The sequence below is a fragment of the Sturnira hondurensis genome, unplaced genomic scaffold, assembly GCF_014824575.4.
Source record: "Sturnira hondurensis isolate 20B ecotype Veracruz unplaced genomic scaffold, ASM1482457v3 Scaffold0016663, whole genome shotgun sequence".
Lineage (NCBI taxonomy): Eukaryota > Metazoa > Chordata > Mammalia > Chiroptera > Phyllostomidae > Sturnira > Sturnira hondurensis.
Genome location: NW_028089294.1, coordinates 7995569 through 8022944, shown reverse-complemented (window position 1 = coordinate 8022944; position 27376 = coordinate 7995569). Strand labels below are relative to the sequence as shown.

The window sequence follows — 27376 nt, the reverse complement described above, 5'->3', positions numbered from 1 at the left end:
GTTCTGTTTAAGGGTTCTGGTTCTGGTTCTGGCTTTGCATGGAGGAGGGGGGGCCTCAGCTTCCACATCTGTAAAATGGAGTTGATGTGTACCACACGTGGTTGAGAACATTAAATCAGGGAACGGGGAAAGAACCAGGATTGTGCTCACAGGGAGGTCGTAGTAAATGCCATTCCCTGTGGGAAGAAGAGCTGTGGGCAAACACTCCGTAACCGCACAGGGGCTTGATGAAGCCTTGCGCCCCTTTCCATTCCCAGGGGTGGCACTGAAGATTGTAACAATGCCTCTTCCCCGTCTCCTCCTCTCTTCCTCTCCAAGACAAGGAAGTAGCCATCTCACTTCCCTAGGATTCGGAAGCTTGTGCCTCCCAGAACAACCCGCCGAAGGGGTTGCTAAGGTCCAGGATGAGGGGGGTGGGGTCGGGAGCCGTAGCTTCAGCCTGCGCTGCGCAGTAGGGAGGCGACCCAGAGCGGTGGGGGGGGGGGGGGGAGCCGGGGGGAGGGCCGGGCATAGTGGAACCTAAGGGTGGAGAAGAGGAAAAAAGAAGGACGCGCGTTCCCGGGCTCGTGACCGCTGGCGGCCCAGGAAACCCGCGCCGGGACATCCTCGGAGAGATGGCAGGCGGCGGCGCCCCGCGCCTCCTGAGCACCGGCCACCTGCTGCTGCTGCTGCTGCTGGCTACCCTGCCCCTGACAACCCGGGGGATCAATCCAGGCGCGGCAGCCTGGACCCAGGAGAAGGTGAGGGACTGCTGTTGCGCGACTGTACCTGGGCGGCTCTTGCCAGGTGCCGGGATCTGGGGGCGAGCCCCCCCTAGGCAGGGAGGGAGGAGGGTCGGGCAGTGATCCCCGGCCCAGGCAGCGGTGCCTTCTCGGCCCGGAGGAGTCGAAGGTCTGCGTCCTCGGTGGGGGTGCCTCTCTGGCCTCGAAGACGACTAGGCAGCTGGGTGATGTCACTGGCCTTGGGCTGTCTGATGCGGGCACTGACAGGCGCAGGAAGTGTCTCTCGCCTGCGGTGGCCAGCAGGGAGAGGAGAGCGCCAGGCCAAGCCACTGCCCACTCGGGACCCACGAGGCCAGAGGCCACCTCACTCTCTCGGCCTCAGTGTGGAGGCACCTGGGGGTGTGCCCACGCTCCCCCACAGGCTGCATCCCAGGACGCCTCGGGACGTTGAAGTTTCCCTGTGTTACTGTTATTCCTTTTTAGATTTTTAAGCGGGTTCCAAATCAAGGAACTTAACTGAAGAACTGCCTTACTTACATTTTTTTTTGTATTAAAAGTGAGTTAAACACAATTGTCAGAGCAGTGTATTTAGTTATAGGTGAAAATTTCATAGAAGGAACTTAGAATAAAAGTGCTTTGCAAGTGCCCTCTGTGTGAAGTTAAGTAGTTCACAATTATTTCCTTTCCGTGTGTAACAGTTTTGAAATCATGAAATTGCAAATGTTTGAAATTGCAAATGTGTAACAGTTTTGAAATCAATGAAATTGCAATTGCATTGGAGTAAAATGGTATATTCTTAAAGATACTGAAAAAGCAGCAAAGTGAAGAAATACAAACTTTGCGAGTGTTGTTGAAGAGATCTTGTAAATGCTTACAATATTCCTGGATTGACTCGCACGTTTGAAATACAGAGCACACTGGAGAAGGCACAGGTCCTTTCCCCCGTGCCGGCTCCCCTAACCACGTGCATGTGCGGATGAACAGCCCGCTTCAGTTCCCTGCCTTAGGCTTAGTTAGGCCCTGTACACACGGAGACCATCAGCCACAGGGAGCTGGGTGGGGACGCCGGAAGTCAACTCAAGGGTAACTGCGTTATAAGAAAAAGAACTTCGTCAGTAAGTGTAATGTTCACTGAGGAACATTGAGGTACACGCACGAATCCTGTCCTTCGCTTCTCTGTGAGTACCTTCCTGGTCAGAAACGGGAAGAGCGTGTGAAGAACCAGAATGCGGAGGAGCTCCAAGTCTGTCTTCCCGATCCATCTAAGTGGACCCGAGAAAGGGAGATGGGAACAGTTTCAATGAGATGCTCTGGAGGGGTCATTGGTAGGCAGGTTGTACTTGCGGGTGGCAGAAGGCGCTGGATTCTTAAAGAGTTTAAACCCACGAGAATTTAACTTTTGGGAAATGTCTTTTAAAGCACAAGTCTCTGTTATATTTATTTTAAGAAGCTTTTAATCACTGCTGTTTTGGGAAACTGGGTGCTTTCTGGGAAGGTGGTGCCCGCAAACGAACAAATGGCAAAATCGGCGGCAGTGATTCCCGGTTCCTGGTCTCCTCCCTCCTCATTCTGTAGGCCTTCCTAGAGTCCTCCATGTGGCCAGTACAGTTTGCAGCCTGGGAAAACAATTAGTCACCATTAAAATACATGCCTTCCCGCCTTCTGTGGCATATATATTCTAATCATGTGAGGTGTGCTCTTGGTACACTGGTCTGCCAAAAGGTAAGGCGTGGTAAAGCATCGATTTTGAAATCCATTTTCTTGGCTGTGAAATAAAGGTGTGTCTCTTCCAGTGGCATGTACTACGTAAAAACGGTTCAAACCTAGTTGATGGTGTGTTCAAAAGATTGTGACTTTGATTATTTGAACCTTGCAAGCAATTTCTCCACAGAAGCAATATTCTAGACCTCACATTGCCCCTGTGAGGGTACATTTATCCCCAATTTACAGATGACGAGACGTGGTATGATTACACCAGTAACTGAAGAGCCCTCATCTCTCCTTCCCTCCGCCACTTTCTTCTGCAGGGTGGATGAATCCTGGCTGGTGATTCAGGAACAGGGACCAACTGGGGAAGGAGGGTGAGGCTGCGGGGAGGATTTGAGGGCCAGAAAAAGAGCTTATGTACCCCTCTCTGGGTCAGGGTGAGCCTTAAGTGGAATTCCAAAATAGGTCATTTGTTTTTGGAATTTTCTATGCTTTCACTCCCCATTTCTCCCCTTCCCTAATCTCCTTTATAGAGCTTAAAGTTCATTATTCTTGGGGTTAGCCCACATTCCAAAATTGCCTCTTTTGAATCCTGCCTTCCCCAGTCTCCCATCTTACTACCATCTTCCTTAAGTACAACCTTGCCAACCAGCTATTAAAAGGAATCTCCTGAAATCGGTCCTCTCTTAGGTGCGAAACTGTTGAGGGCTTCATCTATTTTTAAAGGGAAACTATTAGTTCCAACACTTTGAAAAATATGGCTTCTCTTGAAGTCTCCCCATTGTAAAGTTCACATGTGCTCATTTTAGAAAACTAGGAAAATACAGAAAAGTACACTAAAAAGAAAACTATTATCACCCATAATCCCACATTCAGGGATCATTGCTGTTAACCATTTTGGTGTTTTAATTTCTTCTTTCTCTCTCTCTCCCTCTCCCAGTTTGAGTCATACTAGGGGTGGAGAACAGAGCAACCACATATAGGGGAGCTGTCCTCACCTAGGCGTCCTCCTTCAAGGTCAGCGCTGGCGAGCTGTTACTGCTCTCCCCGGGGTTTCACATTCCTCTGCTTCTAGCACCACATGTATTCTAAAAGTTCTTAGGGTTCCCCTTTTCCATGGCTCTAAAAGTCCTTAGTCATCCGTCTTCCCCTCCACCTACCATGATTCTTATGGGAAGAGCGACAGAGCCTTCAAGGCAGGGTCAGGGAGGTCAGTGGCAGGCTGGGTGTTGGTAGGGGAAAAAGATAAAATATCCCACTTTGAGCCTTTACTGCAGTAAGTACTATGACATTCCTTTTAGAGATAAGGAAACTTGCCCTAGTCACAGCTCTTAAGTCAGGGGGCTGGAATTTGAGTCTAAATTGTTCAAAGCCTGCACTGCTTTGCTTTTAGACAGATGCCTGCTTGCATTGAAAGAAGATGTAACTTTATTTAGGCCCTCCTCTTCCACACTGCATTTATAATGTCAATGGCATCCCAGCAGTTCAGTGAGTGCTGGCTGGGATGAGTTTACAGGTAGACACAGGTGCTAACCTGAGTGCTCTTGGGAGATTCTCATATGGGATGGAAATGGGAATTGAATTGGCTGAGCTTCTGTAACAATCTCCCTTTAATTCAATGATTCGGAACCTCAAATCCCTCTGCAAGCTGGGCCAGCTCTACCAATTATGTAGTTAAACCCCCTTTGGGTGGGCACCAGGTGATTAGCCTGGAGGAGCTGCTTCAGGATATCTGGTTCACAATTTTTTAGCCGAAAGATTTTCGTCACCCAGAGCAGACTTATTGTCCTTTCTGCCTGGGTGAAAAGACAAGGCAGAGGCTGTCACAGAGACTCAGTCCTCTGAGAATTCCTGTACCAATAAAAAATTGGCCACAGGTCTTTTAACTGAACTGAACCTAGAATAATTTGGGCTTTTGCACTTAGCCTTGGCTCAACACTATTTCTGCCTCATTTACTTTGCTCACGCCCAGCCCACACTTTCTCCCCAGGTTTCTCCTCTTTTTCCTTCCTCTCATCTCCACATAGATATTTATATTTATCGAGTTCAGAGAGTGAGTCTCCATAAAAACTGAATGAGAGCCGTTTAGGTTAGAGAGGTCAGGTGCTTCACCATACGGGACTTTAATGAATAGAAGGACTTAAGTCATTAACTGTGGTTGTTCCCCTCTCTTTCCCTCACTGACTGGGCAGCTTTTCTCTCTGTGATTCCACAGGGCCATCTTCCCTCCCAGGGAGGTAGAGAGAGGGGAGGGTCTTTTATGGACGCACATTAATTAAGTGGTTGAGCCCAGGAGACCCAAGAATCCAGGCAAGACCCTGTATTCAGGAGCATCAATGGACCTGTTTGCAGAACTTACCCTTTATTCATCCATTAAACAGTTTTGGGTGGTATTTGTCAACTGTGTTACATCTAAAGATCCTGGAGGGTTATTTGTTTTGCTTCTCTTTTTTCCCCCTGAAGTTCCTTAAGAACCCTTTCAAGACTCCATAAATTACCCATTAAAACATGAGCTTGAGTTCCTTTTGCTGTGGATATGACCTCATGCACAGTGACCAGATAGGGTGTGGGATGGCAAAAGTGTCAATCATTAGAAAAGGAGTCACAGTTCAAACAAGTTTTGAAACAGTGGTTCTTTTTTCTTTTTGAAGATTTTATTTACTTATTTTAGAGAGATGGGGAAGGGAGGGAGAGAGAGAGGGAGTGAAACATCAATGTGTCGTTGCCTCTAGCACACCCCATACTGGGGACCTGGCCTGCAACCCAGGCATGTGCTCTGACCGGGACTCAAACTGGAGATGCTTTGGTTCGCAGGCTCTCACTCATCCACTGAGCTACACCAGCCAGGGCCAAACACAGGGGTTCTTGATTGTCACAGTGACTGCCCTGGGCCAACCCAGCTCTAAATCATCACAAGCATCGACTATCAGAAATTCAAAAGGAACAAAGCTCACCAATATTGAACTACGGCATTTCCTGTTCATTTGCAGCAGGTAGCCAGCCACCTGTCTCTTCTGTCTTTATAATCGCTTGTGCGTTCAACTAACTTGATATTTATGACAGCAAAAAGCCTATTTTACTTGAGTAGGTAAACAAGGTCTTAGTGAAGATAATTTTAGAAAGATAATCACCTGTCACTTCCTTATTTGATGAAGTCACCCAATATTTACTGAGTGCTCAATATGAGCTAGGAAAAGAGTGGAAAATAAGAGAGAGTTTTGCCCTCGTAGAGCTGACACCTTGTATGAAATCAGACATTAAACGAGTAAAAACTGCAGGAAGTGGCCTCTAAGCTACCACCAGGTAGAGAGGAAGGGAGAAGGTACCACAGCTGTGAAGGCCCCAATGGAGGGCAGCTTGACAGGGCTTTGGGGCCTGGGAGGGTGCCAGTGACTGAAGCCTGGTGAGCTGGGGTAAGTGGCCCTGCTTGGGGCATGTGGGTCAGCAGGAGAGACCAGAGAAACTCTCATTGGCTGTTGGTTGGGTTAAGTAATAATGAACCGTGTAAGTCTTCTGACTTTTTGATGCCATTTTCTTATTTTCCCTTCTTCCATTCCCAGTGGTTTGCCTTTTAGCGTTAGTTTTCTTCTCAATGTGCTGTTTAGAAGTTAACATGGATGAACGTTGGCCGTAGAGGTACCAAGTAATTTAAAGGCTGCAGTGGCAACTTTATTAAGAAAATGTGTTTTAAAATGTATTACCAATAAACAAATACAAACCTTAAGATGTTCAGGCACAGCATCAACATTTGGGAGTAAATGGGAAATGCGTAGATGAGGGAGGGAGGCAGGGCTGAACTAGCAGCGGATTGGGAATCCACAGAACTGGGATCTTTCCATGGGCTTACGAGTGACTCTCCTACCACTGCGGGAAAATCAGCTGGTGTCTGTGCACTTCAGTTTCCACTACCATAAATTAAGGAGGTTGATCCTGATTATCTCTAAATGGTCTTTCCAGCTCTTAACCCTTTTGTGTTTGATGCAAGGCAATAGAACCCAAACTTATTGAATATTTACTCTGGCAGTTTACATGTAAGATGGAGATGTTATTACCTCCATTATACAGATGAAGAAATTGAGCCTTAATGAGATCAAGTAACCTCACCAGAGGTACAGCTAGTAAGTCGTGAGGGGGCTGGGTTGAGGGGGGTTGTCTGAACCCACACCCCATGCCCTTTGCGTGATGATACCAAAGAGTAACGCTGAGACATATCCAAGTGTAGATGAGTGTAAGTAATTAGTCAATAAGCATCCTCGAATTCCACAGTTTCTCACCAGCCACATGGAGTATTCAACATGGAATGAGATACCTATGTGATTACTTCGACATATGCAATAAACACTGGTCCCTGCAAAGGTCCCTGTACAGTAGACAAGTCTGCCCCAATTTCTGTTTTGTACTCCAAGAACTTGATAGTTCTATGTTACAGTCATCATTCCCCTTAGGGAAGAAATCATCTGATCAACCCATTCACTTCTCTGTGGGGAGGAGTAGTATTGTGTCATTGAGTATCTGACAAGCCTGTGATGAGTGAATGACTCATCACTGCTAGTATCAAAAGTATGGAGTAATATTCAAGTTACAAATTTGAATGTTATGTTTATGTATCTGTTTAAGTTTCACTTAACTAATATATCAATGTATCTAAGAATGTGAACATTAACAGAATATTAAAATAATTTTTTAAAGGTTTTATTTATTTATCTTTAGAGAGAGGAGAAAGGAAAGAGAAAGACAGGGAGAGAAACGCCAATGTGTGGTTACATCTTGTGTGTCCCCTACTGGGGGCCTGGCCTGCAACTCAGGCATGTGCCCTGACTGGGAATCGAACCAGTGATCCCTTGATTCACAGGCCTGCACCCAATCCACTGAGCCACACCAGCCAGGGCAGAATATTAAAATAATTTTAACTGAAGATAAAAAGTGTATTATTTATTGGGTTATGGAATCATCAAGCTCTGGCTGAAAAGAATTGTAAAACTCATGTAGGTTAGAGCTATTCAAGAGAAATAAATAATGAGAAGTACATATGAAACTTAAAATTTTCTAGTAGCTATATTAAAATGTAAAAAGCAGTAGGTGAAATAATTATGATATATTTTGTATAACTCAACATATTAAAAAATTATCATTTCTATATGCCATCATATAAAAATGATTAATGAGACATTTTACAACTTTTTCATATAAAATCTTTGAAATCTAATGTGCATATTATACTTAAAGCACATCTCAACCTGACCAGCTACATTTCAAGGGCTTAATTGTCATAAGTGTCTAGTAGCTACTGTATTGGACAGTGCAGATGTAGCTTAAATTCCCTTATTAGTTTTTGAGGGGAATGAGATATTAAGGGACCTACCTAGGGTCATAAAACCTGTAAAAGGCAGTCAGCAGGTTTGAATCTAGCTCCTCTGATTCCAAGACAGTGCTTATTTGGTAACACCACACTGTCTTTTGAAAAGCAATTATGTTAATAGAATATAGTGTCTTGTTGTCTATAGTTTTTAAAATATTGAGGTTTCTTAAGAACAGGAGATCTATAATTGATATTTTAAAATGTTAGTTCTACAAAGCAATTGCACCAGAAGTTATTAAAGCTTACACAGGAAAAAAGTATCAAATATTAATTTTTAGATTCAAAGCATTGTATTAACTTTGTTTTTAAACTGCCAAAAGATTAGTTTAACTTTCAAGATCTAAGGGGCCAATTTTTAATTTGACTCATTTAATGTGCCTTGTATAACAAGAGCTATCATTTCAAGGTTGACAGCCAATATTGTTCAATTGCAAATGTCTCGGGGTAAGTCTTAACCCTATTATAAAATGATAGTCAGTTAAATAATGCTGTTTAATCCTCAGAATTATCACCAACCAGCCATTCTGAATTCATCGTCTCTTCAGCAAGTTGCAGAAGGCACCAGCATTTCTGGAATGTGGCAAGATGACTTACGACCCCTGCTGATAGAGCGGTACCCAGGATCCCCTGGGAGCTACGCTGTTCGCCAGGTGAGCACGCAGCACACAGACCTGAAGGCTTTCTAGGACCTTGCTCTCACATGAGAGAGAACACACCCAAAGTTCAGAGTCATCTAATTTTTAGATCTGCATTCTAATCTTTTGTTCACCAAAATAAGCAACCAGGGAAACCAAACAACTGAGAGGAAATGCCGGTTTTGTTGAGCATTACATGCTAATAAATCCGTTTACGTGTGAAATCTCTGTGTGGGGTACCACATCGTCCTAAGTGTTCAACTCTTGATCATTTCTATAACAACCAACCCCTTGGACCCAGACACGAACAACTTAGACCGTCCTTGCTTGACGGTTCCGGACTGAGAGCGGGTTCCCGTCCCATCAGGCCTTCATTCCCCTTTGGGGGATGGCATCCTCCCCGGAGGGAGAGTGAAGATCAGCTGCTTTCTCCAGTGCAGCGCTTCTCAAGCTGCTGACTCTGGCCCAGGGCAATAAATAAATAAATAAACATTCTATTTATATATTTATATTAAATATGTACATATAGAATGCCACATGCATGTGGCATTTATATACACAAACATAAAGACGCATATATGCATATGTAATGCCATACATCTGCATCTATATCTCTATGGCATTTTATACACACAAACATAGTGAGCCATAGGCTGGGCTCCACCTTGGATGTTGCTTTGCCTCCTTAGTGCTCTCTACCCTGAATGACTTTTTTTTGCCTTCCCCAAACTAGTCTCATTTCAAGGGGCAGCTTGAGAAGCAGTGACAGAGACTGATCCATCATATCCTCCTCTGAGAGTACTCCACCTGCCTAACTCTTCAGGCGCCAGTGCTGTGACAGAGTGAGCCCTGCAGAGCCAGCAGCACAGCTGTTGGGCACGCCACTGTTTTACCCAGTACAGGGCTTGCACCCCTGGAGCCTAGACCAGACAGCCCCTGTCTGTTACTCCATTCGCTGCCTGCCTTCCATCCAAACAGCTCCTGCTTCTCTAAGGCATTGGATGGTGGAGGCCTGGAGAGCACCCTAGTTCTTTCTACCTTTTAGGCTGAATAAGTAATAATAATGATGATGGTGGACTTTCACCAAGCACTGTTTTGTGGTCTCAGTATGAAGTCCTTCGTGTGGAGGATCTCATTCGGTCCTCACAACAATGCTACCATGTGAGTGCTACAGATTAAGACCCAAACGAATTGGCTCAAGGTTTTACCCTTACCAGTGATGAAGCCAGAACGTGGACCCAAATCGAACTGCTTGACTTCTCCATCTTACCCCAGAGAAGGGATGCTCGGGGGAGCCAGCTCAGTGGTGTGTGCTGACAAGTGTCTCTGGCTGTGCGTCTACTCGTGCCTGTGATGGAGAGCGAGGCACACACTACTCATTGTACTGATACCCCCTGGGCCTCATCTCCTGAGTATTTTTTTTTTTTGAAGAAGCTCCGGGCACTCATTGGGGCTTTCCAAAATCCTCAGTTCCTCATTAGAGATTATCTAAGTCTCTAATACTCAATTCATCCTTTTTCATTTCCTCATATCTTTTGCTCCTTGGGCTGCACGCACCCAGAAACATACATACACACTCAGAGCGGAGATCCCCAACCTGGGACCTCTAGAAGACTACAAACACAACTATTGCTATTTTGACCTTTACCTAGCTTTCACAGGTTATCCAGCACTGACAACATGCACAGATACTGTTGTGATTAAAATACAAATTCATTCTAAAGTGTTACTGTAATATTTCCTATGTCATATGAGATGGTGACAAACGAGGAACTTAATTGACAATTTTTTAGAACATGTTGAGCCTAACAGGGTGGTTGTGTTAGAAATCTCACTTAAGAGGTTCGATATTATAAGTTTTTGAGAAGGAAATCACCATGAGATTTTTTAAAGATTTTATTTATTCTTAGAGAGAGGGGAAGGGAAGAGGATGAGAGGGAGAGAAACATCAATTGGTTGCCCTTTGCACATGCCCTGACGAGGACCATGCCTGCAGCCCAGGCATGCCCTGACCAGAATAGAACAAGTGACCTTTCGCTTCTCGGGATGACGCACAGCCAACTGAGCCATGCCCGCCAGGGCTGCACCGTGAGTTTTTAGACAGTTAGTTGCCCGCTAAGCTGCAAAAGATAAAGGGTTTCCACTCTTGATGATCAGGTGGATGGCCCGTGAGTTATTATGAGGGAACTAGACTGATGACCTTTATTTGAATTAGTACCTTTTATTTGGAACTAATTTTAAACAAGAACGGTGGAAATTTTATTTTTTCTCCTAAGGCCTTTGTGAGCACTAGGCTAGATTTTGTATAATTTACAGAGTGTCAGCATTGTAACTAGGCAAGACACTCAAATCTAAAAAAAATGTGGACTTGATATAAAATCAGTGAATTAATTTTTGTAGTTCTCAATGATGTACATTGCTGTGAGTTCCCTTTCAGAGAGGAATATATGAACGAGATCTCTTAGTTTGCATTTTCATTATCTCTGATCAATGAGCCAGAAGCTGCCTGTTGGATTTTTAGAATATTTGTATTTGAGGAGATAATTTATTTGTAAAATAAGTAATTTGAAGCCATTAAATTGGGGGTTAATTATTTTAGTGAATTCTAGCTGAGATAGGAAAAATATAAATTTAAAAATCAGGATGATAAAGTCTCACTAAGGAGCAAACCAGGAACTTTGTCTAAAAGAGGCAAGCTAGAAGTTTCGGGGTGAAAGTCCCCCATAAATGCTCAGTGCATCAGAGAAGCTGAAAGGTATGGGCTTCTTTCATAAAAGGCATGAGTGGCCCAGTGAAGGGCCCCGCGGGGAGAGCCCTTGTCTGGGACACTGAGAGACTCGTAAGTGGTGCACCCAGGGAGGAAGAGGTGCGTGAAGTCCCCAGTGGCAGGATTCAGCATCCTGACAAGGGTCTGCCTGCAAGTTTAATGCAAATACAGCAGAATCTGCTTCCTCTTAACAGACTTAGTTTACTAATAGTGTTGTTTCTCAGAACCTGGACACGAGGATTTAAGTTGATAAGTTAGACCCAGGATCGTTCACTAATGTTAACCAAAATTCTCCCCCACCTCCCCCCACTCTGGAATTGTATTTGCCTTTATCTTTTTTCTCTCTTCCCCGCCTCTCTTCAACCCCATCTCTTCATCTCTCTCTCCTGGTCTCCACCTCTCTTTATATCCTTTTCTTTCTCTACTCAGTCTCTGTCTATCTCTTTATTTCTCTCCGTCTCCATCCATTCATCCTTTCTCCTTCTCTCTTCCCCGTTTGAAAAATAGGTGTGTAATAATCCACAATAGAGCCTGCATTCTAAATTGCATTTGAGTATGGNTCCCCACCTCCCCCCACTCTGGAATTGTATTTGCCTTTATCTTTTTTCTCTCTTCCCCGCCTCTCTTCAACCCCATCTCTTCATCTCTCTCTCCTGGTCTCCACCTCTCTTTATATCCTTTTCTTTCTCTACTCAGTCTCTGTCTATCTCTTTATTTCTCTCCGTCTCCATCCATTCATCCTTTCTCCTTCTCTCTTCCCCATTTGAAAAATAGGTGTGTAATAATCCACAATAGAGCCTGCATTCTAAGTTGCATTTGAGTATGGCTAGTAGGCCCAAGCTTTTGCTCCCCAAAGTGAGGGAAGCACAGCAGCTTTAGACTCAACACCCTCTCCCCGCCCCCCCGCCCACTGCCAAGCACACCCCACCTAGAGGCATCCTAGTGAGAAGAGCAGTAATTTTGGGAGCCCACTCCACAGAATTGTAGTGAGAGTTTGCAGATCGAGTCTGAAAGCCAAAAGCACAACAATGAGGGATATTTGTGATGTAACTAGATTATGCAGACAGTTTGATCATTTATAAAGAAATTAGTTGCTCAGACAAATAAAAATATTTATACTGAATAAAAAAGATTATTTTAGGGCAAATCCTTTCTGGGGCATTTGCTGATGCTTTTGAGGATTTTACTGTCAACGTAGACATCAGAAATGATCATGACTGATTTAGTAGTTGAGAAAGGAGTTTGTGTGCGAGACTTCAGCAGAGCAAAGCTAACATATATATTTTTAAATCCTGATTCCTTTTGTAAGCATGCAGTCTGCTATTGTTCCTGAAGACATTTTATGGAGCAGTTCATCATCTGGATACCAGATGTTTTGGAATACATGCCTATTTTTTTTAGATGACCTCTTTTATGGAAAAAATTTTTTCCTCAAGCCTGGAGATAACTTATTTTCATATTCTGTGTAAAGCTTGTCTTAGATGCTTTATCTCTATTCAGACTACTAATGTTCTGTACCATAGAATTTTACATTCTCACTGAGAATAATTTATAATTTAAGGTAAAAATATTTTTTAAGAATGAAAAAATAATTTGTTAATTACAGTCGACCTGTCTTTACCGATGGTCAACTGTGAGCAAAGCCTAATAGTAAGAATTGTGGAGAATAACAGAATAAATGAGATAGAAATGATGGTTTGAAAAAGATTCTAAGCCTTTCTGTTACATGAAAAGACAACTTGTCAACCTGTAAGAGAAAAGGTCAGGCACTGTGTATGTGTGCTACTTAGGCCACAGTCCACCTCACTGCAGAAAGCAGAACGCAGATAGCTGGAGAATTGTGTGTTTATTTGGCTTTTGCAGGATGGACTGCGGAGTTGCCGTCCTGTGTCCCCCCCCCCCCCGGTTTAGTTCTCCACTTCCTGGAGGCTTCCTGCCACGGTTTTTCCAAGGCCGTTGCCTACGTGTCATGTCACATTAGTTAGGGCAGGAGGCCACACAAGACTTGGCAAGGCTGGGAAATTTTGTATTTCCTTGGGAGAAAAAAAAAATCTCTCATTCTTTTCCACTTATTATGTTATTTGTTTATCATCTCAAGGTCCATCCTCACTGATGTTAATTGTGGAACAGATTGCTGGTTACGTGCATGGTTAGTTTGTCATTTGACTTAAAAAAAACCCTTTAAGACAACCCTGCGAAGACATAAATATTTCAAAATAAAGCAAAATAAATAGAACTCAGTGAGAAAAATGAGGTAAAGGGAAAAATAAAGGCAGGAAAGGGCAGACGGAGCAGTAAGGAACTCACCCATCACTTCTCACAGCATGAATTCAAGATTCTTAAAGAAGACCCTTCCAGTTCCTACGCTGAAGTTTCTTTTCCCTCTGCTACTTTTTCTTGTCATTTGCCATGTTGCTCATAAGGCCTCCTAAAATAAGCAAGTGAGATGAGAAAACAGATTCTTTTTTATTTTTATCAGCATATACAATAGGTCTGGACCCTCCTTGAGTGCAGAAGGGAAACTGCTTGACGGTTACTATGGTTCAGAGTTGCTCAGTGATTCTTGGCATTGGCAGGACCTCAGATATCCCCCAACCATCCCCTGCTGTGGGACTCTATATTTCCTTAGCAGGGGAGCATCGGTGTCTTTTGTTGGGGTTCATTATATTGGCTGGACTTGGGGCACATGCTCTGCCCTGGGGACCCGAAGAGCTACCGCGTGTTGTGCTTGTCTTCAAAGAGCATAGAGTAGAAGTAGACACTAGTAGGTCCCTGTATGTCTGATTTCTCAAACATGCCCTCCTAGCCTTCTCGAAAAATCGAAAGTGTTCTGTAGACACACTGAGCTGGATCTCTATCTCCTGACATGTAGAAAGGTTCACGTTAGATTGTTAAGTGAGACGAATAGGATTCTATTCCTATGAAAGCATACACCCCTCTGTCAAATATATGTGTATATGTGTTAATATACATTTGTATAAACAAAGGGAAGATATACATCAGACTGTTAACATTAATAATATTAACAATGGGTGGGGGGAATATTGGGGGAGAGGGCGAGGATTACGTTTTACTTTGCACATCTTTGCTATTAATTTGAAAAGGTATGTATTGCATTAATTTGAAAGGTAGTACATACAAATTTTAAACTATATTGAACAAACAAAACCTGTCTCAATCTGAACTTTTGTTTTTTTGCTTTGACCAGCACATCATGCAGAGAATTCAGAGACTTCAAGCCGACTGGGTCTTGGAAGTAGACACTTTCTTGGGTCAGACGCCCTATGGGTATCGGTCTTTCTCAAATATCATCAGCACCCTCAATCCCACTGCTAAACGACACTTGGTCCTCGGCTGTCACTACGACTCCAAGTTTTTTCCTCATTGGGACAACAGGGTGTTCGTGGGAGCCACTGACTCAGCCGTGCCGTGCGCGATGATGTTGGAACTTGCTCGTGCCTTAGACAAACAACTTCTTTCCTTGAAGGTATCCGTTTCCCTCTCATAGATTCGTGGGATAAAACACATTAGAGTAACTCAGAGTGAATTTTAGAGTGCTTGGGAGGATGAGAAGGCCATTTTGAAATGTAGACTCTCAGTACATTTTGTATTACTTGTCTGCAGAATGGTGTGAGTTTGAGTGAATATGAACCTCAGGTATATGACAGTAGACTTGTTCATTGACACCTGGATTCATTAGTTTTGAACGCACACTAAGTTAAGTGCAAATTTCCTTGCGAAAAATGGAGACGGCAGAAGGTTGATACAGGCATCTGTGTGAGCACTCTGTTTACTTCTCCTCGTTTATCGAGCCGTGAGCACCAGAACCTTCTGATCTGAGGCGTGGTGGCTCTCGAGAGTGAGTAATTCAGACATGTCAAGAGGAAAAGCGTGAAGCAAAAATGCATTATTGTTACTATCTGTGAATCTCGGCTCAGTTTTGTGTAGCATAGCAGAGCTTTTGTTGTGTTCTCAGCTCAGAATACTTCAGGGACTCTCAGATGTTATTTCAGGCTCTGTGTTCTTAAGGGTATAGTGGAAAAAAGTGCTGGACTAGATGAAGACATTTTGTTCAGATATCACTCATAACCAAGTAAACACAACAAAGCAAAAACAAAAAAACTTTGTTCATAGGCAACGAATGCCTTTTCCCCCTCAGAGGACTTTGAAGGGCCAGCCTTTGGTGCAATGGGGATAAAGAAGTAAAAGGTTTATCTTGTAATGGAAGGAATAGAGATATTTGGTGCTATTTTTGCTGGATATGCTGAACTTGAAGAAAGCAAGAATTGTTTATAACCTGTCGGTATCCTTTTCACTGTTTTTTCATTTCATTTTGTTTTCTGAACCTTCTGTGATGTCTTTGTCCCCAGCTCCACCCTGCTTTTTTTCTTTGTATGAACTCCTTTTTTATATACAATTTTTATTATCTTTTTCCCATTGCCATTGAGCCCCCTTAAAACTCTCTGCCCCGAGCATTCGCCACCCTGTTGCCCGTGTCCATGAGTCCTTTTTCTTTTTTTGCTCAGTCCCTCCACCCCCTAACTCTACCCTGCTTTTCTTCCCCAGCAATTGAATGAGGGAGTTCGGAAGCTGATATAAGTTTCATTTTTTCATATTTTCATTCTAGTGTAAGGACATGAGATGAAATGAAGTCTGACGTAGAGGCACAGGCTGTGATGTGGCTGTGTTTTCTCTGGGGGAGCTCTTTTGCTTTTCCTTGGAGTTCATACTTACTTTTGGTAGAAAGGGCTGAGTGAGTTGTTGGGTAGCATTCCCCATTAAAAAAAACACATGTGTGTTCTCTTATCCTTGCAAGTAGAGGTCATCAGCGATGTAGACAATTTTTTAAAAGGGCTCATTTTGGTTGCAAACATTGAGAGTAACAGATTTTTCCTTTCAGTTTAACTTAATCGGTATGAAGAAGTTATTTTAGGTTCTTCAGCTGTCATGGATGAGGTAGGTGGTGGTGGAATGTGACCTGGAGAGGACTGGAGAGTGGGCTTGATTATTGTTCCAGCTCTTTGCAGCTCTCCCCGCTCCAGTAATAAGGTTACATGCACATCTTTTGCCTTATTACTTTGCTGTGCCCTCCGCCTGTAGCAGGTTGTACTTTATTATTCCTCGACTCTGGGCGTGGTTATTTGACATGTCTTGGCCAATGGGATGCTCGTCGATGTGACATAAGCAGAGGCTAGAAATGTACTTGTGCAGTTGGGCTCGCTTCCTCTTGCTTTTGCCACCCCCGGGAGAAGGGCATGCCCTGCCAGTCCCCGGAGGAGGAGAAGAGGCGTGTGGAGCAGAGCCAACCGGGATGACTGCAGAGTGAAGCTGAGCTCCTCCAGTCCAAACCAGCCTCGATCGGCTGTCCCCCAGCTGACCCACAAACTGGAGGACACATGATTGTTGTTTTAAGCCACTGAGTTTAGGGTGGCATTAGCCGAGATGGTGTTGGATGGGGAAAGACTGCAGATAATTCACCAACTCCTCTGACATAGTTGGTAACTAGGCATTTATTGTATTGTCTTGAAGATGGACTGTGGAAGACCTTCACACATCAGACCACACAGAGAGTGAGGGAGGCAGAGTGAAGCAGGGGCTGGGAAGGAGAGTGTGCCTAAATACAAGGAGCACTTAGATAGGCAGGTTTCCACCCCACACCTGGCAAATAGATGCGCACCCCACCTGTGTTCTTGTGGGAGAGGAGAGAATGTTTTTTTTCTGGAGAAATTGAACCAGGGAGGTTCTGGACGTGTGGGGACACCAGATAAAGAGGAGGGCAGTGGTGAAGTGCCTCATGGAAATCAAGGAGATTAGGTGAACAGGGGGGTCCCCAGCCTTTCCCCTACCTCCAGCATGAGAAAGCCAGGGGCCAGCTTATACCCAGCACATGGGAAACTGGAGGATCCTTCTCTGGAGAACATAAACCATCCCTGTGAAAGTATCATCTGGGCCTGGGTTGCCCTGAAGTGAGGCCAACCATGAGTGTCTCTAATCAGTGTTATAGGACCTTATTCTTTCATATGAATGAACACAAAGGATGACCAGTCATTTGAGGACAGTCTCCAGCACAAAAGTAGACAAGCAAAGCAAATAATACAAATTGAAAAATGAACTCAGAGGAAACAGAGTACAAGGAGCAGAAGATAACTTAAAGGGCATAGTTTTTAATATCCTTAGAGAGATAGGAGGAGAAATTAACATCTATAACAGGTGAAGGAAACATCAGTCAGTTTGGTCCAACGGGAGCACATTCCCTCAGTACTTTAGTGAGGTGCAGAGAGCAAATGGTTGTGTGTTTTTCTCCAGCCAAGTTTAGCTGCATGAGTGCAGACACAAAGGAGGCAGAGAGTTCAACTTGGAGTTATGTTTTTGCCCTGTGAGTTTGACCAAGGCATGGGAGGTGAATGTGCTTTCAAAGGAGTGATTACAATGATTGACTCTGGAATTTAAGCAGAATATGAAGTAAGGACATCATGGGTGTGAAGGACTCTGAAAAAAATGAACTATTCTGTGGATTAGGGATTCCAGTGGGGCTGATGGATTGTGGAGATCAGGTTACTGGCAGGACTAATCTGAAACGTGGGAGTTGTCAGAAAGTGGAAAGTCATCAGAACCCTGCTCACACTCCTAAGTTCTCCTGAAATACTCGTGCATGAAGTCTTCTTTGACACCCCAAGGATTCATCCTCTCATTCTATCCAATTCCCAGATGAGTTTCATTTTACACTTGTGACCCTGGGCACATTTGGCCATGCTTATGTATTTCTTTTATCTTTCCTACCCCCAACTGAAGTGTAGGTTTCTTCAAGGGGCGAGGCTGCAATTATTACTCTTTGCGTCTCTCTTGCATTCCTAGGGCAGATTCTTGAACCTAGACTCACTAGAAAAAAATGCAGACAAATCAGGGGAGAAGCAAAAATGGTACGCAGTTGTTCAGGTTGGGTTTCCTGGGATGCACAGTCTGACATTGAATTTAGCATTTAGGTCATTTCGTAGGGAGGGGCCTGGGCTCAACATCTGTGGCAGTGAGGGGAGAGAAAGGGATTAGGCAGAAGAAGTCCAGCTGCCATGTGGGTACGATGGCTTCAGCCAAATTCTGGGGATCTCTGGAGGTGGAGTGGCCTTTTAAAATTCTCTGAAGAGTTAGAAAAAAAATGCACGACTTCTATTTTTAGAGGAAGTGGGTGAAGGTGAGATTTATATGGGGGAAGCCTATGAGAGGTGTGATGATTTTCGGAGAGGAAGTGGTGCAAAATAGATTTTGGTGTAGTTTTACTCACTTTGTTATTTTCCCTTTCTTCACTCGTAGGAAAGTGTGCTATTTTTTTAACCAGCCATTTTGCCATTTTTTTACCAGAATGTTTCCAAGCCCGACCTGTCACTCCAGCTGATTTTCTTCGACGGGGAGGAGGCTTTCCTCCACTGGTCTCCTCAGGACTCTCTGTACGGGTCTCGGCACTTAGCTGCAAAGATGGCATCGACCCCACACCCGCCTGGAGCGAGGGGCACCAACCAACTTCACGGCATGGTTAGTCCGGGTAGTGTCTGTGGCACTGCAGCTGCAGGAGCTACCTCACAGGAAGCCCAAACTAAAGCCAATTAAAGACCTAGAAGTGCCACAGCACCCTCGGAGCAGAGTGTTTATAATAGAACATTTCTTGGCAGGCGCTGGGTTTTTGAGGAATCCCAGAGCTAAAAAGAATGATTCTGGGTTAGCAGTTACTTACATTTGAGCTTAATTAAAATGTTATTAAATCTTTTCTAAATGAAATATTATTACAATGTTATTTTAATTTTTAATGACACCATTTTATTGATATAAAAATCAATGTGAAGTTTAACATTTAAATTAATGTAAAAAAGGTTTAATTACAAGAATATAAAACATCTCATTCAGGAGATGCCAGATGCGGTTTGGTGCAATGGGAGCGCATTCCCCCGGGCTGTGTGGAGGTGGAAAGGGTGTCCCTTCTCTGAGGCCTCGCTAGAGCCTGAGGAGCCCAGGGCATTGGCAGACTGAGTCGGTGTGGGACGTGGTATGAGGACGGGAGTGAGGAATTTCCTCATCGGCTTCAGAGCGTTATACTGACTCCAAGTGTGTATGTGGCATTTTGATGTGTCTGTTCTGACATGGCGTCTTTGACAAGGGGGTGGAGACATCTTGGTGCTGCCTTAAAATGCTGCTCTTACTACCAAGTGATCGGCGCAAAACCCGACCCCATTTTCATCCCCATTCTTGGACCCACACCCCAACTCCAGTTTCTCACCCTGCTCTGGAATTCCTCCCATCTTTGACCTTTACTCAGTCGGGAGACCTTACTAACTCCAGCTTGGGACTTCACGCCACCCTCGAATCTTTATTCTTCTCTGTGCCTTCATGCACTGCTGACCCTCACCCCGTGCACTGCAAGCCTATTCCTTACCCCTCCACTCACCCCTTTGCCCTCTGAGTCCACATGGCCACATTCAATGTCCTCTATGACTCTGGCACACCCCACGTTGGCATTCTCTCCATCTTATGGCCCATGGGCAGCTCATAATGGATCAGGAAAATGTGGTCAGCCCCTCATTCAGTCACTTGCGCCCAAGCGGCTAAAAAGGATTCAGAAGAAGAGGAGAGACCTGGCTGATCAGTAGGAAGAACAAAGGTAGTTATCAGTCCAAATATAGAACCCATAGTGATGGTTAAGACCATGTTTCCCCCCGGAAACAAAGTCTTAGTAGCTTATTTAATCTTGTGACTATATTCTGATTTCAAACAAGCCTGTTTTCCTAATGAATACAGGGATGGGAAACAGCAGGTTTAGAGTTGTGAGTGACATGCTTTTGAGTTAATAAAGCTATTGTAACATCATAACCTGCATGTCTTTTTCCACACAAACAACTGTAAACCTACTTTTGCCCACCCGTGTATATTTAATCATTCATGAATTAATAGATACTATGAGTTTAAGATGATAGGTTACAAATAGTTATCTACCATATGCCCAAATCTACACTAGGTGTTTACCACACATTACCTCATCTGTATAAACCAGGGGTTCTTAATCCAGGGGTTAGTCTTCAGGGAGTCCCCAAGTCTATTGATGATGTTCTATGCCTCAAACACTTTAATGTAGAGCTTATGACCTAAATGGAACTTTAGAGATCAGCAAATGTGAGCTTCTGGTTTGCCGGAGGGGAAATGGGGATCCCGAGACATAAATAAGGTCCTATAGCTCCTAGTCAAGGAACATTCTGATATGCTGCTTTGAGAAATACCGTATTTTTTTAACTATAAGATGCACTCACTCCCCATCCCCCAAATCTGGGAGGAATAATGGTTGTTAATACTGCTGTTGAGTTCTGTTTACATTTATGTTGGTGAAATATTGTGTTATTTATGTTATTAAATATTTCACCACATTTTTGGCTTCAAAAATTTTTTTCCTATTTTCCTCCTCTAAAACCTAGGTGCATCTTATGATCAGAAAAAGACAGTAAATAGCTACTGAACGTCCTCCTCGAGGCGGTTACGCCATTGTAGACAAAGGATATATACATGGCTCTCCGTGATGGACTAGAAGACCAGACAGGCTGGGGCTCCTATTTGAGAATCAAGTTAAATGTACTCTTTTAAATCTATGAAATGCTTATCCAAATGTGATCTTTATGCTTTACCCTTAGGGATATTCTTCTGGGATTCCGGGCACAAAGAATCTACACTTTGCCATTTAATAGAAATCGAGATACAATAAGTTTTTCCAAATTGTTAGCTTACAATGTTATTCATCCTTTTGTTTATTTGTATAGCTGCCTAGATTATTATCAATTATTAAACTGTCATTAGTTTTGACTGATTGGTGTTGTTTTTTCCATTGATGAGTATGAAATGTGTTTTGGTGGCAGTGATTAAATAATATTTTTTCTCCCTTAGGATTTATTAGTCTTATTAGACTTAATTGGAGCATCAAGCCCAACATTTCCTAATTTTTTCCCAAACTCTGCCAGATGGTTTTACAGGCTTCAAGCAATTGGTAAGCACCACTGTTATTAACGAGCCAACCAGGTTTCTTCTTCCTGACAAACACTACATTTTAAACTTCAAAATTTATGATTTAAGTATATGGTTTGAATATACAACATACTTTACTGGATTTTTTTCTTGCTTTATGAATTAGTTAATTGTTTCTGTTTATGTCTTTTAATAGGCCCACTTTATTTTCCTGCATGAAACTGCATATTGATAGGAAAACGTACTACATTTCTTATTAGCATATATTTAGAAATGGTTTGAAAATATTTTCCCAGAGTCCTCTTTGAAGTATATGGAATGTGTTTCTAGGGAAAACTTTACTAAGCAAAGCATGTTGGCTAATGAGGAATGTTATGTTCTTAAAATGATACCAGAAGATATTCTTTAGTTTTTCCTTCCTTTTCATCCCTTTGTCATCTTCTATTTTCTGCCTCTTCCAGACATGATTTTCTTGTAAATCTAGTACAATCCCTGCCTATTTTCCAAAAGAGTAAGAGATGGAGATGCAAGAGAATGCCAAGATCCTCCGAGAGTCATTTAAGAGTAGGTTTAGAGTCAAATCAATGAGAGCAGATGAGGCCAGACCAGGTCAGGCCAGGCCGGGCAAAGAAACAAAGATTTCTATGGCTCAAGAGCAAAGCTCGGGGCTTAGGGAAGGAGAGTAACTTCTTTCCTTCATATCTCCACTCTTCCCCTCCCCCAAACACAAATATCCTCCTCCTATCTACCCACACAGCAAAAAAAGCAATTGACATCAGGGAGAGATGAAAACGAGATAGGCTTTTGTTATAAAATCTAGGCCAGGAGGCCTGCTTCGGAGGCAAGAACTTCAGTCTAGGAATTCCTTTCTAACCACACAAATTTTTGGAGCAGTATTGTGTTGTTTTAGTTTTAAGCAGTGAGAAAAGTACTGCCATCTCAACTCATACTTTTGCCATGAGCTCAGAGTTTGACAATAGGCAGATCTGGAATACTACAAGAGAAACTTGGACCTGAACCTCAGATACTTGCCTTTGGCAAATTTTAGTTTCTAGTTTGAAAGAATTGTTATTATGGTATTATTAATATAAGATTTTGGGGTCCCTTTCTTATAGCATGTTTTCCTTACTTTAATGGTAGCCTCAAAAAAACTGGATTCAGCCTTCATTTAAGGATTTTGTGCACTAGTTTTGTCTACCAGAATGAATTTATATCCGTACCTTGCACCTTCATGTATTTTTAACCCATTGTGCTGCTCCTCCCCGTGGTACTTACACTTCAAGCCATATCTGATTGTGTAAAGAAATTATCCTAAGATGAAAGAATTCTAAGTGCCAATAAACACAGTATGTCTTGGGGGTGGTAAGGGCTTTCTCCATGTTCCTAATGTATCACATATTCATGCTTACCACTTGGTCTAGTTTTATACTTTAAATTTAGCAATTAAAAAGTCCCCAGCTATCCTGATAAGTTTTATTCAGTTGTCTTACACTCTTCTTGTGATCTCTTATCATCTTGGAACATAGAACTTGTGTTGTAAGTAAGCGTGTAACATAATACATGGGTTCCATGATACAAGACGATGAGTGAGGGAATGTGGGCCAATGGTTCTCAAACTATAGTGTTTGTCACCTGGTGGGCTTTTTACAACACAGGCTGCCGGGCTCCATCCTCAGAGTTCCCGAATCAGTGAGTATGAAGTGGGACCAGGTAATCTACATTTCTGACAAGTTGCCAGATGGTGCTGACAGCCCTGGTCAGAGACCACACTTTGAGAACCACTAATGCAGGTCATAGCAGGTAACCCTTTTCCATAGAGTGGCCATTCAGTACACTTTATCCCCTTCTCCCTTTAAGTTATTCTTTTTTTTCGTGTTATTTACCTTCACTATTATTAAATCTTTAGTACCTGAAAGGTATAAACATGGATCAAATGGAAGAACATAGGAACTAAAACCAAACTATTGCGTATGCACATAAACTTTTGTTCTGGTCTTCAATCTCTCTGAAAGGAGCATCAGGGATAGTAATTCTGATGTGGAACTGAGTTGAGAATACTTCTATCAGAGAAGAACTTCCCAGAGGAAGGAGACAATCATTGGGATCTTAAGTCGGCATGGGGAGATATGTTTGTAAGTTGAGATTTTAATAGAGAGAATTAGCCTGGTGAGAAGCAAGCCATAGACACAGCAGACGGAGGCTTTACTGAGAAACTGAAAAAGGAAAAAAAAGAACTTAAGCAAACAAAACAAATTAGTTGTGTATTTGGTAGCACAGTCTAACAAATGATTGATAATTTCTCATGGGCTAATGGACAGTTGGTGCAAAGGATGTTACGTACATTTATTTCCTCCATTTAAATTTCTCACTCCTCTAAATACTAAGGAAGACACGGAAAAAGGAAAATGATATTAGATGCTGAAAAGGAAGAACACTAGGAAGTCATCTCAAAATCAAGGAGGTGAATGATTTATGGGTTTCTGGGACCAGCTGATGGTACATAATTGGGACTTCTTCATGCTGGTAAATATGTCTGTGAACTCCCAAGCTCAGAAGCGCTGCTGATCTTGCGCAGGAGACAGGAAAATCCTTCTTGTGGCAGTCAGAAGAATGGCCTTTTCTGATTTTTTCCCATTTCCCTCTGTCTCAAATATCCTTTGCGTGGACCTTGCTTGGCTCAAACTTTTGTTGAGTTGTTGCATAGACATGGATCATATGAAAGAGAATGGTGTGAAACCAAGAACACATGAAGAGACTGACGTTTGTTCTGATCTTCAGTGTGTGTGAAGGGAATGCGAAGGTGTGGTTGCAGCTGCAGAGTCAATCACCTCCACGTAGCAGTTCAGAGAAGCTGAGGGGTCTCTCTGGCTTGACCGTGGCTGCCATGTTTTTACAAATTGCCCGCCACCTCAACTCGGCAGTTTTTTTGAGAAGACCTTTCCATCGAGGATAGTCCCACAATCCCTGTCTCTTACAGGGGTGGTATCTGTTATAATCTTAAACAGTTCAGAAGCGTCAGGAGTTCCATCCACCCACAGCCAGGCCTTGTCCCTGCCGTTGCGGGATGGCCCTATCCAGGGATGGCCCTATCCAGTGAGAGCAGTAAATCGTGAGTCGCTGTGAGGCACGGCAAACGGCAGCACTTCCTGTGCGTTTATCTTCAGCGTGGTTGCGCTCTCCGCAGTGCAGAAATAGTCACAGTCCTGCCAGCTCTCGTTCTCTTCTTAGGATTGGTAGCATTTGTCCCCATGCCACTTCCACCTTTCTGTGCAAGGGCCACACCTGTGGCTCTCCAGTTTTGTTACAGAGCTCACAACAGAATTTTTCAGCCACATGGTGCAGAGTTTCTACAAGCTTCCCCTTCTGTGCTTGGAGAGATTGCAGCTGTTGAGAGAGATTCCCTAATCTTTCTTCCATTTTAGAGGAGCTGTCTGGGTATTGGAGAGCTGGTAGAACAGAAAAAAAAACCCACAAACCCCAACACTGCCAGGCCTATCAGCAGCACCAGGCACAAAAGGAGCAGGGTCAAGGCCACCGGACACCACGCTGGAGAGGGAGGCCAGTGCTCTGTGTGGCCACGCTTGGGATGATGGGATGTAGCAGAGGCTGGAGAAGGCAGGCTCATGCTGGTGTCCCCCATCAGCATCCAGCATGTTCCTCGTGCTGCTGTACTTGGGCTGCATTGGGATTCCTGCAGAGGCGGGGCTGAGCTGTGGTTGGATTGCCCCAACTGCCTGGCTTCTGTGCGACAGTTCAGAAACCACGGCACTGAAAGGCATTCCCAATGTTCTTCTCTCCCAGCAAGTAGCAGGGAATTCCGCCTTTCCCTTAAGTATTCTTCATACAGGATCTTGGATCTATAAGTATTTACATCTGTGTTTTCTTCTCCCATTTCTTTCTGGTTTTCTCATTCTTTATCTCACCATTGTTCTACTGAGTTTCTACCTCTAAGGATGTTCTCACTTGTAAAGATACAGCCACATGTGACCGTTCACACCCCAGAACTACTCAGAAATGTACACACCCATGTTCAGCCCAGATGTTCATTGTCGTGTGCTCACTGCTGCATATTTTAAAAACAGTGGCCACATGTGCTAAGATTTGAAACTCCTTATGCATTCTGTGTATTGATCAGATAACAACTGGATACTCATCTACTGTTTAATTGTCATCTGCAGAACATGAACTCCATGAATTAGGTTTGCTCAAGGACCATTCTTTGGAGAGGCAGTATTTCCAGAATCACGGTTATGGAGGTGTGATTCAGGATGACCACATTCCATTTTTAAGAAAAGGTAATGTACGTGTATATGTATGCGTGCATGCGCATGTGCGTTTTAACCTGCTGTATTTTATGTGCTTTTGCAATAATCTAGAAGAGTGAGAAACCATTGAATGTAATTAATTGAATAATTAAGTCACCCAACAATTGGCTTATGGCTTCTATTTTCTCATGAAAGGGACTTGGAATCCTTAAGGACACCTTTATATTTTTTTATCCTACTCCTAGAATATGTGTGAAAGCTCATGTTCCATTGACCGTGCCTTTACTGTCATAGAGTCAGACTGTATTCTTTTTTTAAAATATTTTTTTTAATTTATCTTTAGAGGGGAAGGGAAGGAGAGAAGGAGAGAAATATCAATGTATGGGTGCCTCTCATGAGTCCCCTGCTGGGAACTGGCCTGCAACCCAGGCATGTGCCCTGACTGGGAATCGAACCATGATTGTGTGGTTCGAAGGCCCACACTCAATCCACTGAGCTACACCAGGCAGGGCAGTCAGACTGTATTCTTACATTCTGTGTTACTCTGATGTTTTCTGACGAATAAGGAAGTGCTATCTTTGATGTCAATGGTGCAAGTTTAAATGAATGCAGGGCCTCTTGCAGTAGCCTCCCAATTGATCTCCAGCGTTTGTTTCCTCTTGCTTCCCTAGTCTTTACATAGGAAGAAGAGTTATCTTATCAGATTGTGTTACTTTCCTACTTCAAAGCTCTGGTGGCTTGCTATTGCATAGAATAAGACCAAAAATCTTTACCATGGCCTGCAAGGGCCTCCATTTTCTGACTCTGCTCTCTGTCTTCAACATCACCTTCTACGTTTGTCTTCAATCAGTGTTGCTCCCATCCAGCCACATGGGGCTCCTCGCTGTTCCTCAAGCTGGCCAAGCTCATGCCGACCTCAGGGCCTTTGCACTTACTGATATTGCTGCCCTGAATGCTACTCCCCAGATTTTTGCACAGCTTCTGTTCCTTTGTTGCATGTCTCAGTTTAAGTGTTAGCTTCTCACAAAGGCCTTCCCTGACCCTAAATACCTCTCTTTTGGCCCTGCTATCTGTCTCTCATTCTCTATGTCCTCATGTTTTTTATCCTTTACAATGTTTATCACTTTCTAACATTATTTTAAATATTTGCTTACTTGCTTATTTCTCTACCAGAATGTAAGCTCCATATGAGCAGGGTCTTGCCTTTTTACTGATGAAACCTCAACTTCTAGAATAGAGACTGGTACATAGTAGGTGGTTTCTAATTATTTACTGAATTAATTAACAATTGTTTAATGAACGAAAGACCTTGGAGTACAAGAGTATGATGGAAGGAATACACAAAAGATGTTGAGTTATCAGCTGTCTTTGTATGGATGGTACAGAGCTCCCATGCAGCCTCCTGCTTGCCAGGTGATATTCTCTAGTTTAAATATGCACCTAATTAAAAGTTGGTTCTTTCTTATTAGGTGTTCCAATTTTGCATCTGATAGCATTTCCTTTCCCTGAAGTCTGGCATACCATGGATGACAATGAAGAAAATTTGGATGAAACCACCATTGACAATCTCAACAAAATCATACAAGTCTTTGTGTTGGAATATCTGCATTTGTAATATTTAGTTATGGTAATTGCACCTACTATTGAATTTGAAAGTCCAGGTACAATTTAAAATACATAATCTGACTCTAGATCAATGCTGTGCAGACGTTTCTATCCCAGGGATTCATTATGTAATGAATAAATCCTAGAATATGTAATTTGAATATGTAATTAAAAAATCCTAGATTTACATTACGTCCTCAATTTCTTGTTAATTTTTATCTAGGGATACAAAGGGGAAATGTAAGGAAAACAGAAACTATGCACCCAAATTGGGTTTATATACTCAGTACCACAGTCTTCTGAATAGAACTTAAATATGATTG

General features: G+C 43.1%; 1 protein-coding gene and 1 pseudogene across 1 annotated transcript; one reads left to right on the top strand and one right to left on the bottom strand.

Moving 5' to 3' along the window:
- Positions 1-518: 518 nt before the first annotated feature.
- QPCT (glutaminyl-peptide cyclotransferase) lies at positions 519-27213 on the top strand. The gene is made up of 7 exons (XM_037066836.1): positions 519-740; positions 8292-8438; positions 14399-14677; positions 18547-18717; positions 21106-21205; positions 25362-25478; positions 26918-27213. Exons 1-7 carry the CDS (start codon positions 615-617, stop codon positions 27061-27063), a joined length of 1086 nt encoding a protein of 361 aa, XP_036922731.1. The 5' UTR covers positions 519-614; the 3' UTR covers positions 27064-27213.
- Positions 24093-24866, bottom strand: LOC119001451 (C-type lectin domain family 1 member A-like; annotated as a pseudogene).
- Positions 27214-27376: the final 163 nt, after the last annotated feature.

Excerpts from the sequence above, each read along its gene's own strand:
- QPCT (XM_037066836.1), top strand. The coding sequence starts at position 615 with ATGGCAGGCGGCGGCGCCCCGCGCCTCCTGAGCACCGGCCACCTGCTG. Across the intron at positions 741-8,291 it reads CAGCCTGGACCCAGGAGAAG|AATTATCACCAACCAGCCAT; the intron begins GTGAGGGACTGC and ends TTTAATCCTCAG. Across the intron at positions 14,678-18,546 it reads AACAACTTCTTTCCTTGAAG|AATGTTTCCAAGCCCGACCT; the intron begins GTATCCGTTTCC and ends TTTTTTTACCAG.